Raw genomic sequence first — 20,781 nt, 5'->3', positions numbered from 1 at the left:
GGTTTTTTTTTAGATTTAAATTAATAACTTGAAACCTTTTGAAATTTAAATAAAATAAGTAATATGCAATAACATACGGTTTAAACTACCTAAAAAAATATGTATTCGGGAATATTGTCATTATAATCAACATTAAGATCATTAAACTAAACCAAATTTTATTTACGGATTACTTTAAATACTGCGGGTTTTTACGTTCACAATATATTTTAAAATAAATTCAACCTCTATTAAATTGCGTTTTTAACCAACTTTTGGTTGTAACTTGTCCTGATTATGAAGAGGTTCCAGTAGCACAAGATATAGTAAAGATAATTGAGATTTATTTTCAATGTAAGTATGTGTTTGGTAAGTTCGATTACGTAGCGTATTATGTCTATACAAAGATTGAACTGTATAAAACTTTTCTTCCTAAAACTTATAATTCACAATCAATTAGGCGTCCGTTTCCTTATCCCCACGATAAGGAAACGGAGTATCAATAAATGGGAACAAAAGAGACCACCTGTCTTGGAAATATATAACAACGTGCTAGGAAAGATAAACTACTATATGCCAAAAATACTAGTCATACATAAATATAACCTTGCCTTAACCCTTTAGGGTAGGCAAAGTCTAAGAAACGCCACTAGCTTTGGTCCCTATAAACTTCATTCAAATTTATAAAATGTGTCAAATCTCGTCTTTTGTCAGACTTTTAAAAATCTTTCCAAAAATATCCAAGACTATAGTCTTGTGTTAATAAACTGTAATAAAAAATGTAGTGGTAGAGCCAGTAGTTAGATGTTATCGGGCAGGCTCGTCCGGGGAAGTACCACACTCTCACGTGGACCCGATATCGCAGTAACTGTATGTACTACTGTGACTCGGTGAGTGATGAGGTCCGGTTGCCCAGGGGTAAAGGACAGATATTATATTTTAATATCTCTTCTTTACCCCATATTTGGAAGACAAAATTAACACAAATTCTGTTCTGAAGTCAGATGAAAGTGAATATAAAAACGAATGTACCAAATATGATCAATTGTGTATGGCTTGAACAATTGATAATATTGGGTAAGGACGTAACTGTTTGATACTTGATTCATACAAAATACATTGAGAAGAACTCGAACTATATAAAGTAATAGATGAACAGTGCATAATACGACAAATATGACTAATATACAAGTCTACCCACATTAAAAGGTATCTATCATTTAAAGTTTGAAATACTAACTACCTATAATATAACAGTTTTAACATTATTTTATTTTTTGGCCGCAGATTAAATAATATCAATAGCTTGGTACACTTGAATGCAAGAACAGCATTTTCTCAAAAGATGGTCACCGAAGCAAGTCACAATATAGTTCCGCTATCTGACAAATATGAAAAAGGTAGTTGTCTTATATCAAAATTAATTTCATAAATTAATATAAAGTGACTTCATTTACAAAATTAAAATGATGTTTCCAAATCAGGTTGAGTCAGAAACTGGAGCTTATCACGGCATCAGAAATGTCAGAAAACATTATTTGAGACACACTATGGTATATAAAAGACATGGTCAGAACCAAAATATTGCTACAATCTTCCATATCCAGAAAAAGGTACTTGAAACTATGTTTTAGGAATCATTTATTAAATAAAATAAGAGTGTACAATACTATAGCATTTTTTTATCTTTACATAGGTTCCGAAACAAGGAAGTTATAAACTGGAAGCGAAAGTATTATACGAAACATATTCTGAAAAATTATACCCATAATGGAGTTTTACCCGTTGAAGGTCGTTGACATTATAAAACACGATGGTTTTGAAACACTCTACTTTGTCTGCAAATCATCTATATTAACAGGTAGTTATCAATTTCTTTCATAATAAAATTTACTTTAAATACCAATGGAGAAGTTTTTGTAAAATATTTTTAAAGATTCTAGTAACTTTTTCGTTTAAGGTGATATTTATGCATCAGCGACGCCTTTAATCACTATTCTGAACCGTGAAAATAATTCGCAAATAGAATAAATAACTCTCTCTTTTTTGAAGTCAGTAAAAATAGAAAGATACTTACTTTAAACCTAGGTAATGCTTTGGCAGGACGGTATAAACAGCTTACGTTTTAGAAACGCTTTACCGAATTTGTAAGGCAAACTTCTCTATTCGATCAACAAATGCATATACATATGTATATTCATAAAATATACTTAAACTATCATTTTTTAATTAAACTGTCGAGTGGTAGAGCCAGTAGTTAGATATAATCGGGCAGGCTCGTCCGGGGAAGTACCACACTCTCACGTGGACCCGACGTCGCAGTAACTGTATGTACTACTGCGACTCGGTGAGTGATGAGGTCCGGGTGCCCAGGGGTAAAGGACAGATATTATATTTTAATATCTCTTCTTTACCCCATATTTCGAAGACAAAATTAACACAAATTCTGTTCTGAAGTTAGATGAAAGTGAATATCTCGCTCGCACAATTGATCACAATGAGTATGAGCGTAATTGTGTCATAAAAATTGATATACAGTAATATAAATCGAAAATATACCAGTCTGTTGAATCAAAAGTCGAAAGAATGACAGTGACTAATACAGCAGTCAAATATGACTAGATGTACAAATCAACTCACTTAAAAAGGTAGCTATCTTGTGATTTTGAAATTCTTAGTATATATGTGATAGTTTCCCTATTAATATGATTTTATTCTTTGGCTGTAGATGAATATCACCAAGAACGGCGCTTTGTCAAAAATACTTGTTAGCGCAGATCAAACCACTGTTTCACAATCTGACCAATATGAAAAAGGTAGTTATTGAAATTTTGGTAAATAATAAAATTTCTTCGTTTTAATAAAAGTAAAATTCATGTTTCTTAATCAGGTTGAATCTGAAAATGGAGATTGTCAAGATATCAAAAACATCAGTAAATACAATTTGAAACACATTATGACGTATACAAAAATCATGGTCAGAACAAAAATATATCTTCAAATTTTCACATAACAGAAAAAGGTACTGATATTTTCCTAAATTAAAATTATTTTATAAAGACATAAAACAGTATAATTGAAAACATATTTTTTGTATATAGATACGAACCAAAAGAAAACACTATAATAAAAGACAAAATTCCCTGATGATGGTCTTTGATATGATGAGAGTACCTAAGAGATGTTGATGTTTAATCACGATAACTTTCGAGGCTGCAATCCGTCTATATTGACAGGTAGTTATTTCATACATTCTATACTAGTTACAATAAAATATGGAGAATTTTTACTTTAATTTCAATAACTTCATGAAAATTTATAACATTTTAAATTCGGGTGAAAGTGATATTTTGAGAGCGACGCGGTGTTTAATTAATTCAGGACAGTTATGTTATTATTCAGATAATTAAATCAACAAAAGAACGTATTTCAATAACTTAATAAACATAATCCAAATGAGATCTGAAGTTTTCGATAAATATCTTTTCCAAATTAGTTCAGTGACTTAGGCATAAAAAAGGGTCAGATAGACAGACGGAGTAACTTAAGCATTTATAATATTAGTAGGGATCTATTTATTTGACGAATCCAATCTAACAGTTTAGTCTTCAAAGCATAACAGATAAACAAAGTAGAAATATTTACATACATTGTTATTTTATAATGTAGTGGTAGAGCCAGTAGTTAGATATAATCGGGCAGGCTCGTCCGGGGAAGTACCACACTCTCACGTGGACCCGGCGTCGCAGTCACTGTGTGTATTACTGCGACTCGGTGAGTGACGAGCTCCGGGTGCCCACACTAGAGTAGAAATATTTATTGAAAAAATCAGTAGCGCGATTCTCTACTACTATCGACTATCGTACAAACTGCTAGCTTTCAAGATTTTGTATCTAAATCTAATCAGCGCCTCTAGTAGGTGTAGTAGGAACTAATTTTGCAGTACATTTTAAATGTCAAACTCTTGATACTTTGAGTTAAAGTGGTTACAGATTTTAATAGTAAGGAAGAAAACCTTTACTAATTTGAATAATAGACAAAAAAAGCCTTTTTCTCCCATTATTCTAGAAATTGACTTAGGATTTCACTGCCTATGGTCGCTATGGTCGTTGATATGTCTAATCCGTTTCCGTATATAACATTTTTCGATAGTAATTTGGTTGATAGTTGATAGTGTTAGAAAGTCTATTTTAATCTTGCTTTAATACAATAGTAGAAAGCACTGTTAGTACTACTTTAACTCTTTTTTGTACATAAATAAAGTGGTCTTCAGAAGTAATTAAGGTCTAGTTTCAATTGTCAATAGATGATGGCGGCTCAAAGCACTTTGCGTAATCAAACTGCTCACCGATGCTACTCCATATATTGGTGATGACCGTAAGTCTAATCAGACTAATTAATAAAATTGTACCAACAAACGGTTAGTATATAATACGATAGTGAATATAATTAGTATTTATTATTCAATTTTAATGTATTTTTGTATGATATAGGTACCCAAAAGGGAGACACGCACACAGACTCATTTCGACACAAAATTACGCCACAATAATTGTTTTTGAGACAAACTACGTCGGCCATTTTAAACTATAACTGCCATTCGATTGATGTTTTTAAAGGAGGTAGCTATCATTATATTATTTTGTGGTTTTAACTTCTCTTGAAAATAAATAAAATTAATTCCTTTTTCGTTCGCAAGGTCCATATTATGTTTACTGAGGGATTCTTTTACAAGGACAAAAATTACAAGAAATATCGAATTATTAGGAGATCTAAAATAAGAAAATGGAAGCAATAATGCACAATAGTAAGTTATTCAATTGATAAAAGACAATACTCTAGCAAGAAGACATAAAAAATAATAAATAATAATTTTACTTAGGTACTTAAACACCAAATTGATCGAAATGAGCGCTTTCCGATCGGCGATTGCTGGTCGACAGCGGTCATCGAACACAAACATAAGAGTCTGCCAATAATCAAAAAGGTGATTATTATTCCGGGTGTCCACGTTTTAACCCTCCTTGCGAAGTAATAACTCGATGTTTTCTCAAACGGAAAAGTTTGAAATCGAGCTATTTATTCGTGATGCGGCTTGCGATGTGGACACTCGGCTTTACTTGCATATCTCGTGCTTATTTTGTAGTTTGACAGTGGAGGAGATTTACAATAACTTATATTTGCATTACAAATATGTAGATGAATTTCGCAAACGCGTGTAAAAGACAAAGTAAAAATGATGCGGTGCCGACGATTAGCAGTCTTACGGAGATCGGTAGTTAGTGAAAAACATGAAAACATAGGCAAAGAACTCCAGTAAAAAAAACTCTATAACAAAATTTTGCGTTGCGCCGGTTGCGCTATTAACTCACCATTACGATTCAGATCAGTGATCATGTTTATCTAATATTGATGAAGGTCTTATCCCACTGATATTTTTAATGAATATTGAAAATTTAAATATAAATTTCTGTTTAAAATGCCTATGAAAACTAAACTATCGAGTGGTAGAGCCAGTAGTTAGATATGATCGGGCAGGCTCGTCCGGGGAAGTACCACACTCTCACGTGGACCTGACGTCGCAGTCACTGTGTACTACTGCGACTCGGTGAGTGATGAGCTCCGGGTGCCCAAATTAGGAGTTTTTGGATATTATCAGGAAATGAGAGTACCAATGACTATTCAATTTACAACTGTTACTTAAGAGAGCTTTCAAAGGCATGTTTTTATACCAATGCAATAAAAGTAAGGGCCAGTTCCGCAAGTCACGTGTTTTTTACTTGGTTAATGCAAGAAATTGCTCCCGGGGGACCGTAGAGGTATGTGGAACACTCCTAATTAGGTGGTGCTAGGCGTAACCACCAAACCACCCAGGTGTTGCCTCCTCCTCCACTTAGTGCCGAGGCGGCAGGAACGCCTTTTAACACATCCGCAGCCCCGACGCGGCTGCACACAATGTGGGGGGACGACACCCCAACACACGGGTACCGTCTCCCCACATGCCCCCTTGTGCAATGACTGGAAAACTCCCCCGAGTTTGCCGGCCAGGGGGTCTTCGCAAGCCGGGACAGACCACGCGCAGATGCGCAGCCGGTCCCGCCGGCACTTTTCACCGACCAACGAACCCGAGAGCGGCGATCCCTCCGCTCCCAGGCCCAGCGGTCCCACCACCAGCCGCCATGGGTTAAGAGCTGGGTCCGACCGACCGATCCCCGGCTCCCCACGGCAGCTTCACCGTTGCCGCAACACGCGGAACGGCCCCGCCCAGTCGCGGAGGATAGGGTGCCCAGCAACGACACACTAGAACAGCCCCTCTAAACCGGCCGGACCTACGTCGCCTCAGCCCAGCCGGCCGGCCGCTTGGTTCCCCGAGTTAGTACGGTACAGCCCAGACAGGGAAGCTGCCTCTCCACTGGGTCTCCCTTGGCTTCTTCGACCGGTTAGGGGGAAGTGATATATAGCCAAAGTGCTAGATAAAGTGACAGCAAACGTAAAGATACTGTCAAAACAACTTTTGATGAGACATTTGATACTTATTCAGAAATGGTGAACCCGATCAGAACTTTGAAACATGAATGACATCATCTACTCAATACCACGGTTATTGTTACCCGCAATATCAATACTAACTACCATTTATGAGTAAATTTTATTACTAATACTATTATAAATTCAAAAACCTGTCTTATGACCCCCTTTTTAAATAACTATGACACATTTCTGAGACACTAATCTGATATTCTATCTATGACTTAAAGAAAGATCGTAATTACTACTAATAGACTACTTCCACTACTTAAAAATTAGTATTAGATAGCCTATCTGCTAGATAAAGTGACAGCTTGTGTCTTAATTCTATCTGATAACTGCCCATAAGTTGTGCTACTACGACTAAATATTACTAATAACTAATCTCTACTAATATTATAAATTAGAAAGTCTATCTGGCTGTCTATGTTAGTCACATTTTCAAAGTTAGATAGAAAGTACATTTTGAGACTATGATATAATTACGGAGCCCTTTTACTATCACGTATCAATATTGGTATATCTAATTACAAAGAACAATGAAAGGAACTACTAGATTAAGTTAATCATTTAATCTATACGTAGAAACGAGGGCAAGAAAAACTTGAATCACAATCAAATATTAATCAGACAGTTTAAACATCACGTCTCTATAGCTTTTCAAAAATTCCAGGCGTCATCAAATGAGCACCTGAGTAGTACAAAAAGTATTAATTTATTTAAAGGCATCATATATTAAATAAAATACATAAGCGGGTTTATGCGTTGTCTTAAATTTCTATATAACTTGATCACCGTGTACCGTATCCATTTTATTAGTTTTTAGTATTCAACATCGTTTTACTAAAGAATAAACAAATTTTCAGAAAGTGAAACTTCTCCATTGGTATTTTGTGTTGACATTTAGTCTAAGGTTGAAAAAATACTGTCCTGAAAATTATAAATAAACTTATTTTAAGGATAATTATGTTAAATTCTAATCTAACATTCAGTTACTTTCAACCTTGTATTAAAATGTTTGATCTTAGTAGAGACTAATATTTTTATTACCGTTTTCAATTACCTATCTTCAGTAAAGCATAGAAACATATAAACATGCATTAATACAGACATACACACAGACTGTCAAAACATACATACAGGTAGACAGACCGACATACAAAGAGACAAATAAACGAACGTACAGACAGACACAACATATACTTACATACATACGAACAAGCAAACATACATTAAGACAGACAATCTTCCGTATTTATGGATTGAAAAGTATCTTAAAACTATGCTTGTTTGGATCATTTCATTTATGACAATCTTAAAACTCTATTTGGTAGGTAGGGAAGGTAAACATTAATGGAATGCTTTGTGGCTTTATAAGTTACTTAATAATACAGTTTGGATACAACATCCATTCAAAAATAAAAACTACGAATACTAGTTAAGTCCAATAACTTACTAAATTTACGTATTGAAAACATCAAATATGAGTAGGTACCTATTGTCAATTAAAATGTAATAAGGTAAATCGTTTATAGACTTATTTTAGTCAGATCCTTGCACTTATTTTGTAATTTTTGTGACATGTAGCAAAATTTTTGCATGCATGTTGTGTCCAAATTGTGACAAAGGGAATCGGCGTCCGCGCCATATTGAATTCGCTTATTTTAGGCTAGTCGATATATGAATGATATGATCCCCACAATATTTTTTGTTTGAAATATTCCTATGAAGACAACTTAAACAGACTTAAAGGTTGAGTAAAGTTCATAAACTGCGAATTGGCAGTCAACTTTTCCATTCCATGTTATAATAATAAACCTTTACTGACGATACGTTATTGAAAACGGTCTTTTATCTATCTACTAGTATCTACAAGTGTTGGCACAGATATCGCACTTATTATCTTTTGAGTAAAGTATTTATTACTTTACGGAGCTTATGTGGCACTACCACTATGTCGCCGTCGCCTCGCGATATCCCGTTTCCATAGCATTTCATTTTCCTTATTATATTTACACGTCTAGTGTTCGTGCCCGAAATTCTATGACTTTTTTCTTGTAGTTGAAGTTCTGTCTTCGAAAACGTTGCTTAGCAGGTCAAATTTATTGCGAATAAAAACAGTTTTCTGAAGCATATTCCATCTTTATCACGATGTTGTTGGTCTATATTGGCTTAACGATAATATAGCCATCAAAATAAATAATTATAACACCCATTTCTTCTCACGAGCGACTTTTCCGAAACGTTAGTAACTTGAAATACTATGACGATAATACTTAAAAGTTTATGCATAAACATTTACTTTGTAATTGCAATGGCGGTGAGGTAGTCGCGGGCTACATAAGCTCTTTTACAAATTGATAAAGTGCGATAAATCTGATTGGAATTGGTGGTCATTGCGCCTACCGCACACTCAAGCATCATTACAGTTTTGCCTGCAATGGTCGGCTTCTATATGGTATAATACCGTGCATTTGTTGGCAAGGCTGTGTCTCGTGCAAACCCCATATATCCCACACTATGGGGTTAGATCGAGACACAGTTTTACCACCATGACTAATGGTGTTGCGTTTAAAGCCGACCTGTGTGAAGCTAATTGTGTTAATGCTTGTTTGTGTGGTAGCCGCTCGAAAGGCAAGCCGTCCAGAATTTTTTATACATCTATCTATTTATATATTTTTATGTTATTTTTTGTTGAAGTTACAAAAGTAAAGGTGATTAAATGATTTTTATAAAGGTTTAGTAGTTTTATTTTCAACCCGATCAATTGGCAATACAAAAACAGCTAAAATCGATAAAGTTACGGACGGAAGCAAGCTTTTAGTTTTTCCGGGTTTGTAAAATGCAGTTAACTTTGTTAGTCTCATTAGTAATTATAGTCCCAGGGGAGGGGGGTCTTCCGGCTACAATTAAGAACAATCTACCAATTTATTTCATAGAAAGACAACTGACACATCTGCGTGATGCAACAGTACAGGAATGAAACTGGAATTGATTTAAATTGACTTAAAGTTTTTGACTTATATTAATGATCGAATTTTATCAATTTGTGTTGCGTAAGATTTATTGGAGAACCAGACACACACACTCACCATTCATTACCACTATACTGACATTACATGTTATCGACATTAGGTAAATTAAAATTTATATTTCGGGATATTTTGATCGTAACTACAGGAAAACGTATTATTTGGAATCCACAATGCAATTTTTCACGTACAACATCTTAACTAGTATAAATTGAAGACCTACTCTTTTGTAAATTATAATAAAAATCTAAACTATTTTAATAAAACTTAGAACCAGTAATTAAATCCCGCACATTTTAATAATAAATTGACTCATTTACTAATCGGTTGAACTGGTATAAGTCCAAACTTCTATGAAAATCTTTATTACTTCATAGACCTGAGGTCTAACTACCATCTCTTAAAGCATTATTATTATTATTTTACTACTTATTTTCGTACCATGACATACTTAAAACAAGAATTTAATACTATGGAAACAATACAGCAACATTTTATTGACAAGTCATATTTTATTGTATATTTATGTATTTATTTGTATAAAAATACAAGCTTCACAGTTTGATTGTCTAAAATACTACATAGCGTTTAATATTTTTGTAGTCCAATATTATCCTTATTGAAACAAAATAAGTTCAACACGATTCATATACACTGCAACACCTTACATAGATAAGTCAAACCCTTATTTTAACTAAACAGATAACATTTATTCTGATGCAGTCTATAAATATCCAAAAACAAGTCACAAGTGTTATATTCTCGTTGGATAAATGAGCACAATTTCAAATATCAACATAATGAAAAAAAAATGCTGATATAAATATATGAATTGTGTACTTTATAATGATACCCCTGTAAGCTTGCTTGCGCCCGTAACATATCAGTCGAGCGCTAATCAGCTGATTTTCGAAAAAAGGTAACTAGGTAAAGGTTTTCAGGTAACGGTTTTGAAAAGGTAATTTACATATTAAACGTGATACAAAAAAGTTGAGGTTGTTTTATTTATCCTAAACCCTGAAATCCTTCAATTCTGACACGTGATCCTTTCCATTACCTTCCATATTACCGCGTTTAATAAAGCGTCCTACTTATTACGGTTTCGGCTATTGTTAGATACGGGTTGGTGTCACGAACGGCTTACTATGAACTTCAGTTTTAATCTTTAATCAACGAAACACGTATTCATTTAAAAAGTAGTCATTAAGCGTATGAGTAAAATTATCTATAAGTTAGTTTATATCTTTAAGATCTTCAGTTGTAGGAAGGAAAGTCGTAAAATCAAGGATAGATCAACTATTATAACTGCTGGTTTCAATATCATATCTCTAGAAAGGGGTCGATAAGGATTGTTTACTTACTTGACATATATTTCTTCTGCCTGGGGACATAGTATTGGTACCGGCAGTAAGAGCTACGTTGAGTCTATTCTTTTTTGTTTTAAATTCGGTGTTTGACCATATTTAATGCTGTTTTACCAAGGTGGTTATCGTAAGAAGACCATTTTGGAAAAATTGCTACGCAGTCATTTAGTTTTTCCAGATTCCAAAAGCCGATTAGCAGATAGAGGTGGCGATCCTGTACAATGTACTCTATATTATGAGCCATTTTAACAAAGCAAATGTAACAGCAAGAAAATAACAATTGAAATGGCGAATCAGAGAACTGAACGAATATTGATCATAATATTTACTGTCAGAAGGTAGACATATTTTTTAAATTTGTTTCTATTATTTTACAAAACTGCAGGTTTAATACTTACCGATTGTTTCTATTCTTTCAGAATAGTCCAAAATGTTACTGAAATCTAATCAGATTTTGCACTTGATGTTGATGGCAATGGCAGTGGCAACCACAACTCATTTCTATGAGTTTTTAAAACTTGATGAAAAAATGGTGCGTTTCTTTTGTATCTACTTACTATAACGTTCATTATCTATAATAAACGTGAGATATAAGCTAATGTTCATGTAGTCTTAAAACTCATATTGTTAACTAAAATTCGGATATTGTTCAATTTATCAATATTTGTGAAAACTTGATAAAATATAAAAAAAATGCTTTTACGGGATTTTTCATTTTCAGTTTCTTAAGTCGATTTCTTGAATAACGGTTAAAACATTTTCCAGTATCTACCGTTTATTATATTCAGTGATTGTTATACGAACTCAACAAATTTGATATCCAATACATATTTGAAATGTTCTAATGATATTATTTATTACTTACCCGCTCAAAACGACCGGCCGTCCCGCGCGGGCGGCGACGGCGCCTGTCGTGGCGGGCTGCCGGGAGCGCTGCCGTCAAAAGCAGACACCCGTGCGAAGAGGCTATCTAAATAATCAGTACCTTTACGACATTAAAAAGGTATTACAAGACGACAAACTTAAACTCAATGTTATATTTAATTTACCTGTCTAAAACTTTAAAGCTTTTTCAGGTGTATTTTCAAACCAAGATGACTTTGGCATGACAAGAGAAGACTCACTGATTACAACAGCAAATATAACTTACAATAATAATCATACGAGCGATGAAAATGAAGCTGAAATTGTACTTCATAATATAAAATGCTGCCAAAACAGATATCGTGATTAACAAAGCAGAAAATCAAAAATAGAAAATCGGCTCGTCTCCTAATGAAACAAATGTAAGAAGAAATAGAAAAAAAATTATCTCGTGTCTAACTAGAAACCTAACAAACTAATTCGATTCTTTTTTTTGTAGTTACCATGTGTGGACTCTATTCTCTCCCTCTTAACACTGGAAGGTGCCGTAATGGACACAACCGACAGATCAAGCGCAAGAAGTTTTATATGCTCGACTTGGACTCAAATACTCCGAACAATCACTGATACTGCCCTGGAAATCTCTGGTGTGTTTTATTCCAGAGATTTCCAAGACAGTATTAGTACCCAAAATTCAAAATATAAACTTTTGTACACTCATCATATACATTGTTTTAAAGAGAACTTAATTTTTGTTTAAACAAAGCCTCAATTTTATGAAATATAGTCTCACTACTCACTTATTTATGTATTTACAGTATTTAATGTAATTTCTCATGAAATCTATGACATCTCTCTTTGGCACTCGTACTTTAAAAAGTAATAAGATATCACTATGATATAAGTTTCGAGTGGTTCACTGACATTTCTTGTTCTTCTTTACCCTCTAAGGGGTTTCCCAAAAGTAATAAGTATTTATATTTCCAACCAGACAGTTAAATAATATTTCTTATTTGTTCATATATGAAATGTTTCCAATCAGCTTGAACATTTGGTTTTGTTCCCGTATGCACCTTATTTTTTCCCGTATGAGGGTTATTTTAAAATGCGACCGAAAAGGTTAACCCTTCTGTAATCGGAAAGGAAAGTAACTTTGTGTACACTCAACTGAGATCCCCTTCCGTAAAAACATTTTTACTATTTTAAACAATTTCACAATTGCTTGGTATTATAATAGTAATACATTTGCCTCTATATTCTCCTTTGTTTATCAAAAATTGTTGAATGTATTGAAATAAATGAGCATTGTATGTAAAATTAGCTTTTTCTCCACTGTAAAGACATTTAAATTTTTTTAGCTGATCTTGAATGACGAATTGTGTTGTATAAATGTAATATCGAAAAGTGTTGTAACTAAATCTTATGTTCTTAATTTTGATAAATATGTAATTAATGAGGCACAGACATTTTTATCTTACTTTTTGTCGATAATTCAATTGTAACAATAAACAATTAAAAAGAGCAAGCCGTGAGTTTCTTGCCGTTTCTTCTCACGAGCAAACAGCTTTTCCGAAACAGCCAAAAAATTATATCACTATTTCAAATTATGAAATAAAAAATATTTATAACAAAAATGTGTTTTATTTTACAGACCCGGACCTATGAATGAAATAAAAAATATGCGAAATGTTGTGAAATGTTGCATTTTTATTTAAAATTCATTAAATAACTCTTGAAATAACTTTTATCTCTTGAAATTACTTTTAACTATTGAAATGACTTATTAAAATCTAATTCTTTTTAGTGGAAGTATGAAATAAATACTTCTGACACTAATCAGAGGTATTTATTTCAGATTGTACTGCCTGATCCCGTACGGCATCATCACGCAGTCCATCTGGGACTACATCATGCCGGCCTGGATGGAAGCCATCTGCACTGATGTCCCCGAAAAGGTCAGTATCTTTGTGTTTTATTTTACAGCTTTGGCATGTATTTTTGGGACTCTGAAACATAGTCGTCAAACATAAAAAATTAACCCATTGCTTTCCCTGTGCTGAGTAAGGGTTTCCTCCTAAAATGCGGGAGGGTCAGGCTTTAAGCCGCATCACTTAGCTACGAGTACTCCGGATTAGGGAGTTCGTATTAAAACATACATTATGGAAAAACAAGTTTTAGTTTTGGCAGCAAATAAAACTAAACCACTCTGTTTTTTTCCGTGCAGGAGCTGATGGAACTAAAAGTTCCTTTAGCCAAGATCTTGGAGCCGGAAGGTGCGATGGTCGGTGTGGATGAGAAGAATCTCTACAAGTTTGCTGTGATGAAGGTCACTGATACTCCCACTCCTGATACTGTGCTGCCGGTCTTGGAGTGGTTCCAGGTTTGTACCAATATTTTTGGCAGGTTTTAAATAATGGCTTCAAATTTAGTTCATGTAAAATGTTTGTGTGTGCCAATGTATTTTTGGGTAATTTCGGAATTGCCCTGATTTCGTTCAAAGCCTGTTGTGCTATCTGGTTTGAAAACAATCGGTTATCAATCTTAGGTATTTTTTGCATTTTCTGTGAATCAATAACATTACGTTTGCTGTAACAAGCAACTCAATTACTAGGTATTTTCAGCAACTAAGTACCAAAGTTTTCAGTAACTAGGTTCCAAAATGACTTTTTATTAGACGTATAACTAATACTTTGCGATTGTTCCAGACTATATCGATGCTGGACGTGAAGATCCCGCTGTCACAACTCTTCGACCTGTTCAGCCACTGCGTTGTCAACCTTCCTGAGAAGATCTTCGAACCGCCTCCATGTAAGTATTCTGAAAATTAATTTCGCATAGGAAAGAGCCAAAATCGGTTAATGCTTTAACGCCAGAAAGCTCGGGACCTAGAAAATTTCGAGAAGCGAAGAAATTATTGCTGAGCTTGTATTCTCAAGACAACTGTTGGTGTGTCATAAATTGGATAGGCGTGCATTAGAAAAAAAAATTCCTTAACTTATTATTTTTTTATTATAAAAATCATGATAGGCTTCATTAACCAGGATCTTGGCTAACGATGCCTTTTTGTCTCAGTCGACGCAACTAAACCGAAGGAGACAAAGGAATCGCCAAACAGTGAGAAAGACAAGGCGGACAAGAAGGACAAGGACGAGATGAAGCCGCAGAACCTCACCTGCTGTATCCTCATGCTGGATATATTGTCGAAGCAGGTAAGACTATTTATCTATTCTCCATCCATAAGATCAATTTCATTAGTCAAAGAAATGATCTTAAAGTTAAAACTATAAGCAGCTGTTAAGGTTTCGGACTAAGCGAGTTTGAATCCCATTTTATCCGTTTTAACATTTATAGGTGATATAAGTAAGAAAAAAATCACAGTGCAGGAATAAATGTGAACTACAAAATTACTACTTATAACTGTACGAGTTGATAAACATATCACTTAACCAGTCATTTTAAAGTCAAAGGCCCATTTAAACTTTAGATACACTAGGAAAACTAGTCACGTAAATACTTTTTTATTTAGTAAGGCATTAAAATACTTTTTTGTCAACAGATGGACCTACAACAGCGGCGTATCAACAGTCAGAACGTGAGCAGCGAGGCTACGAAGCTACTCCGTCTCATGCTGAAGTCCAACCAGACTAATACTGTTGTACATGGTGAGTATTATTAAACTATCCGTTCTTTGTCTTTATTATTGTATTAAAATGATGCTCAATATCCACCCAGGATGAGGACAACATCATGGCTAAATTAAATTCTGAATTCCCTCCCCTTATTTCACCCCCATTCCATTCATATCTTCAATATCTATATGATACATTTTGTTACAGCGGTGTGTTTGGCTGAGGGAGCCTGTTCGTACTGTGAAGCGGCGGCGCTGTGGCATCAGTTAGCTGTGCTGCTAGTACGAGCCCTCGTGCCTGATAAGCCGAAGCCGCAACCTGAGGTAGGTGGATGAAAATGTTGGGTTTTGTGATGGGGTGTGTTGAGGAACTGATGAGATGAAAAGGATTTTTGACCGATAGATGGGTGGCTGTTTTTGATAGATAATTATTAATTGTAAAAAGTGATAGGAAAACTGAGAGCTTTTTGGGGTTTGGATAAGATCCAAATTGTGAGTGATTGGAGGAAGTAGAATTTAAAAACTGTAAATTAATGTTAATTACTTTACCAAATTCTAATGGCAAAGAGTTCTTATGAACACTATCATTAACTTGGTGAAAAATAATTATGGTTTAATGATAGTTTGTTTGGATATTGGTTTGTAATATAAAAAAGATAAAACTTTAAACATTGATAATTTTTCGACGCCCCTGAAGTTACGGCCAGAAGTTAGCTTAAAAATGATATGATAAATAAATAAGTTTAATAAGAGATGTGATATCACACATTCTAAAACCACTACCATGACAAATAAAGAAGTATTAGTTAGTTCCTCAACTTAACCATCATCATAACCCTCAAACATTCCAAACAGCCGTCTTTGGAAGACATATGGCCAGACAGCCGCGACAAGAAGGCTCAGACGGAAGACGAACGCAGCAAGTCTGGCGGGACCCCGGGGGCCAGCGTGGACGCGCTCATGTCTATCGCGCACCCGCTCGGCGTGGGGGACAAGAGCTCGGTGGGGGGCGTGCTGGTTCACATGCCTCATGTACGTATGCAAGCTGTAAGTTCGTCGGTGTTGTGGGGTGGGCTCTGTGTGATGTGATATTTTGATGGTGTGATTTGTCGGTTGTATTCGTGATATTTTTTTAAATTTCTATAATTGTGTATTCTTCAACCAGCAAAACGAAAAACTCATGAAGTTATCTTATAAAATAGCCGCTTTCCGTACCGACGTAATTTAATGAAAATAGGTCCGTAATATACAGACTACATTTAATGACGGGAAATAATGGGACTATGGCAAAGTCGCAGACGGCTACTACTATAATTATGCAAATCTACTGATTAAGACTGTTAGACTAAGACTATTAAAACTAATCAACCAGGTTAGATCTAAGCTTGCCGTCGCGGGAAGTAAACTCCTTCAGATGTCTGACAATCGGTTTCACACTATCAAAGTGCCACATCGCATGGAAGCCCTCGTGTAGCCAGTCTACCACTAATGGTGGGTCTTAGACCAAATCAAAGTCTGAAATTCAAAAATTCTAAATTTCCAACTCGGTCTAACATTACGTAGTTCTGTTAAAATTATAAATTCTCTTAATTATTAAATTATTGTTCTAAATTGCATGTGATATTTTAAGTAGGATGGTAACTAATTTATTTTCATTATATTTAGTCGGCTTTCCTATTTTGTCTCTTCTATTAGTAAATGTCTATATTTTTGGAATATTTGTTAATTTTTTCGATTCAGTTACCATCTATGAAAATTTAAATTATTTAGTACCTGTTTGACCTATGTCGAGTAAGATCTAAGATCAAATTATTGTTCTTGTCAGAAAAAGTAAAATATCTTATGCCGCGCGAAGTAAAATGAGAGAATCAAATACGATGATGATGATTTTACTTATATTCCAAAATTAAAATGTCAATATAAAAAAAGCACATCAATTTATTCGTTTATATTATTCAGTATATGTAGATCCAACTAGCTAACGAAATAAAAGTAGATACAATGATAATATTATACTCTTCGGTCGAAGACCCTTGCCCAGCTGTGGGACATAAATGGGTTAAGAAAAAAATCTAAAAATCAGTAAATAATATACTCGACACAGGAATTAAAGTTGAACCTTATTTAGTCACAGCTTCTCAATTTAAATGTAAAAATTACACTTAACCATTCATAATGAAAAAAAAAAAAGAAATATATGACTAAATAAGATCCAACCTTAAAACTATGCACACTAGGAACGCCCCAAAGCGTAAAACCTGGTGTGTATAACTCAAAACAGGTACTTATTAAAAATTAAAATAAATGTTTAACCCACCATTACTGGTATACAACGTGTCACAAAAACATATAGTCATATTTTAAATACCACAAAAAGAAGAAATAATCTGTAGTAAAAAATAATATTCCAAGGGATATTGTATTGTCTTTTCTTTAGATAGAAAAGTATAATTTGTACTTCAAGAATAACATTATGAAACATCTTGAATAACACGAAACGTAACCTTTTTTACATAATATTCAGAAATTACTGTCTGAATGCTGGGCAAGAATTTAGTCCCAGACTATGATAGAGTTTGAAATTAACTTTTATTCTCAAATTTTGTCCGTTTACAGTTAGAGAGACTGCTAAACTTTCGCATTATCGCACTAACTAGAATTAAAGTCACGTTATATTTTTATTATGGCGTTTTGATGTAGGTACCAATTGTCTTCTTTTTTGAAACATTGATGTCTTTCTCAATTGTGAGATCTACGATGTGATCCCAAGCATCAGTCTAGTTCTATCAAACTTTGATGTCATTCTCATTGGTGGCATCACGCATCTTAAAAATTACTTATACAATATGACTAGATACATTTGTGTGACGTTGTATAAAGACAAAGGCAACACAATCCGTTTATCTGTGCTAGTACTCTCTGTTACTTTGTAACGTAGTTGTATAGTTTGTTCATTTCATGCAACTGTCACTCATAAGCGACGTCGGCTCGGACGCCACTATAACTAAGTCTTCGGGCGATACGCAAGTATGTCACTGGATTTTAGCTTGGAGTGGGAGACGCGACACACAAAAAAATGACATTTTTGAGAAGAATTGGTCTCTAAAGGGAATATTTAAGTAATCATTTCCTATTCGACCTTTTTTCAAATTACTCACCAGTCACCATGATTGTGCAGAATAATTCGGCATGGAAAGGATATAATTGTACATTTTAAACAAATACATTAAATTGTGTTTGTAATCAAAGGGTGGACTTTAAGCCCCTTAATGCTATGAGCGGATTACTGGCTAATTAGCAACTTATAGAAAAATCAAACAAAATTGACAATTTCCAACATAAGGAAAATTGCTTTGATCTAGTTTAGCGGTAGATAACCCAGATATGATTTAGTTACATATACATTAGAATTTAACAAAAAATCGGAAATGTGGTGTTGTTCTTATATATTTTTGTAAATAAATGTTGTGTCGCCTCTCTCACTCTAGGCATCTGTCTCTTTCTTTACTCTTGTGCTTTTTCATATGTGGACGTGTATTGTTTTATTGATGTTAGATGTTGTCGTTCTTACACTATGCCTTTATACAGGGGGATGTTTTTATAACCTAAAATAAAAATTACCATATTCTCTATAAAAAACTGTTATTTAATGAGCTGTAGTGTATAGTGTAGGATCGATATTAATGTAGGACCTCACTGTGTTAAAAATATAAATAGCTAACGTAGACATAGATTTTTTTAAAAGCTGAATACAACAGTGGGGTCTAATATATTTAATGTTAGTCTGTAGAAAAAACAATTCCAATATCTTTAAATTCAAACTAACGACTTCAGCTTTTCGTAGATTACAGCCCAAATGTATAAAAAAAACATTACTTATTTAAAAAAAAGATAAACTAAACATAATAGTTTGTGCAAATATTCTTAATAAGATAGTTCCTGTTAGTCCAAATGTAGCAATGCTAATCCAAACCTTTGCAAAACTATAGTATCCATCACAAAAAAAAATACTTATAGTAAAATCATTTACGATTTAGCAACTTATTTATCCCTTAAGCTTCATAAAAGCACTAATCGATACAAAATCCAAAAAAAAAGCGAATACGTATTTAGCTAGTAGTTACTGCAGTAGTCAGCCAGCAAACCAACGTTTGTCCCAACATTTGTCCAACATAATCTGGTGTGCAGATAATGACGGCGACGGTAGAGACCATCACGGAACAGCTGGACATGGCCGTGTCTTTGCCACCAACTGATGCGCCAACGATGGCCACTGCTCACACTGTCACGCTGACCGATACTGATGTCGCTACTGCTACGGCTGATGTAAGTATTAATGAAATATTTTTAGATTTAATAAGTTTCAAGTGATGAAGAGATTTTATTAGCTCTGATACAAAAAAACATACATAATATACACGCCTTTTTTCCATAGGGGTAGGCAGATACCAAAGGACGCTATATACTTAGTACGATCCTTACAAACTTCTAGCTCTTAATCTTCTTAAAATTTTAACAGAACGTGTGACGTACAGACACCAATGTCCAGTTTAGTTGATCTGCTTGGATATAGAGTTGTGGTAAATGCCATACGAGTACGTTTGATGGAAGTTGGAAACGTCTAAAATTGTAGCCACTTGCTTAGGTCTTTGTTTAAAGAAGGAAATACTTATTTCTCCTACTAAGTTTCTCTTGAAACAGACTTGAAACTAACTCGTATCCTTGCTATCCAGGTGTCGACTCCAAATCTTCTCGGAGACCACGAGGCCATGGCAGAGTCCGTCGAGGACGACATGACCAACTTCTGGCCGACTTCTGCTGGAAAGTTCCACTTCTGCATCGAAGAATTGCCTCAGGAGTTGCAGTACATTCATCAGCTTTTACAGGTTGGTAACCTCATTAATATACATATATATTTTTTTTTAATCAGAACTCTGTTTCTTAAAAAAAAAGGCAATTAAAAAGCGCCTACCTTCCCAAAACTGAACTATTTAATATTGGCGTCGCTATGGTCACGCATATTTGTTCTCTTCATCATCACAAAAGCGGCCGTTGCACATCGAAATAATAACTATAATATTACGAAGTTAAAAATTTAAGCCTCCATTCTATCTGGGTATTTATCACAATAAACTCTATAGTAATATATATTTTTGTTCCACAGGAGTTGAAGAGCACCTCTCGTCCAGACGTACTGTACCATCTTCTCCAATGTCTTCAAGTGTTGGTCCTGAATACCGATGCGCTGCCAGATCACCGCGGATTCCTGATCTGGTGCCAGGAGAACCTGCTTATTGATAAGTAAGTATTATAAATATTCTCGTGTTATCCTCTATACAAATAATTTTATATCTTCAAGACTTTAGAACACCGTTAATGGTAAGTA

General features: G+C 34.4%; 1 protein-coding gene and 1 long non-coding RNA gene across 21 annotated transcripts in view; both read left to right on the top strand.

The window, feature by feature from the left end:
• The window catches only part of unc79 (UNC-79 domain-containing protein), a 139,289-nt gene that overhangs the window by 44,241 nt on the left and 74,267 nt on the right, over positions 1-20,781 (top strand). For 10 of the 12 annotated variants that reach the window (XM_076128860.1, XM_076128859.1, XM_076128861.1 and 7 more), the window contains 11 exons: positions 13,623-13,722; positions 13,992-14,147; positions 14,473-14,575; positions 14,840-14,976; positions 15,324-15,429; positions 15,604-15,719; positions 16,251-16,427; positions 18,342-18,422; positions 19,584-19,721; positions 20,129-20,281; positions 20,560-20,696. In XM_076128860.1, the coding sequence (XP_075984975.1) occupies positions 13,623-13,722; positions 13,992-14,147; positions 14,473-14,575; positions 14,840-14,976; positions 15,324-15,429; positions 15,604-15,719; positions 16,251-16,427; positions 18,342-18,422; positions 19,584-19,721; positions 20,129-20,281; positions 20,560-20,696 (1,404 nt within the window). Of the gene's footprint in view, positions 1-13,622; positions 13,723-13,991; positions 14,148-14,472; positions 14,576-14,839; positions 14,977-15,323; positions 15,430-15,603; positions 15,720-16,250; positions 16,443-18,341; positions 18,423-19,583; positions 19,722-20,128; positions 20,282-20,559; positions 20,697-20,781 lie in introns of all 12 variants that reach the window. The other 2 variants (XM_076128863.1, XM_076128862.1) reach the window with 2 other exon arrangements.
• On the top strand, positions 758-13,401 carry LOC142982109 (uncharacterized). 9 transcript variants are annotated; one of them, XR_012959965.1, is made up of 14 exons: positions 759-1,188; positions 1,267-1,379; positions 1,464-1,592; positions 1,676-1,840; positions 2,708-2,795; positions 2,870-3,001; positions 3,081-3,215; positions 4,286-4,356; positions 4,473-4,601; positions 4,679-4,786; positions 4,862-11,241; positions 11,323-11,906; positions 11,980-12,189; positions 12,267-13,401. It is a non-coding gene; the product is annotated as an uncharacterized LOC142982109 (long non-coding RNA). The 9 variants fall into 9 exon arrangements; XR_012959967.1 differs by having other exon boundaries at positions 4,286-4,399; XR_012959964.1 differs by having other exon boundaries at positions 758-1,188; positions 3,081-4,356.

This window comes from Anticarsia gemmatalis, chromosome 21, assembly GCF_050436995.1.
Source record: "Anticarsia gemmatalis isolate Benzon Research Colony breed Stoneville strain chromosome 21, ilAntGemm2 primary, whole genome shotgun sequence".
NCBI lineage: Eukaryota > Metazoa > Arthropoda > Insecta > Lepidoptera > Erebidae > Anticarsia > Anticarsia gemmatalis.
This window is presented reverse-complemented; position numbering and strand designations above follow the sequence as displayed.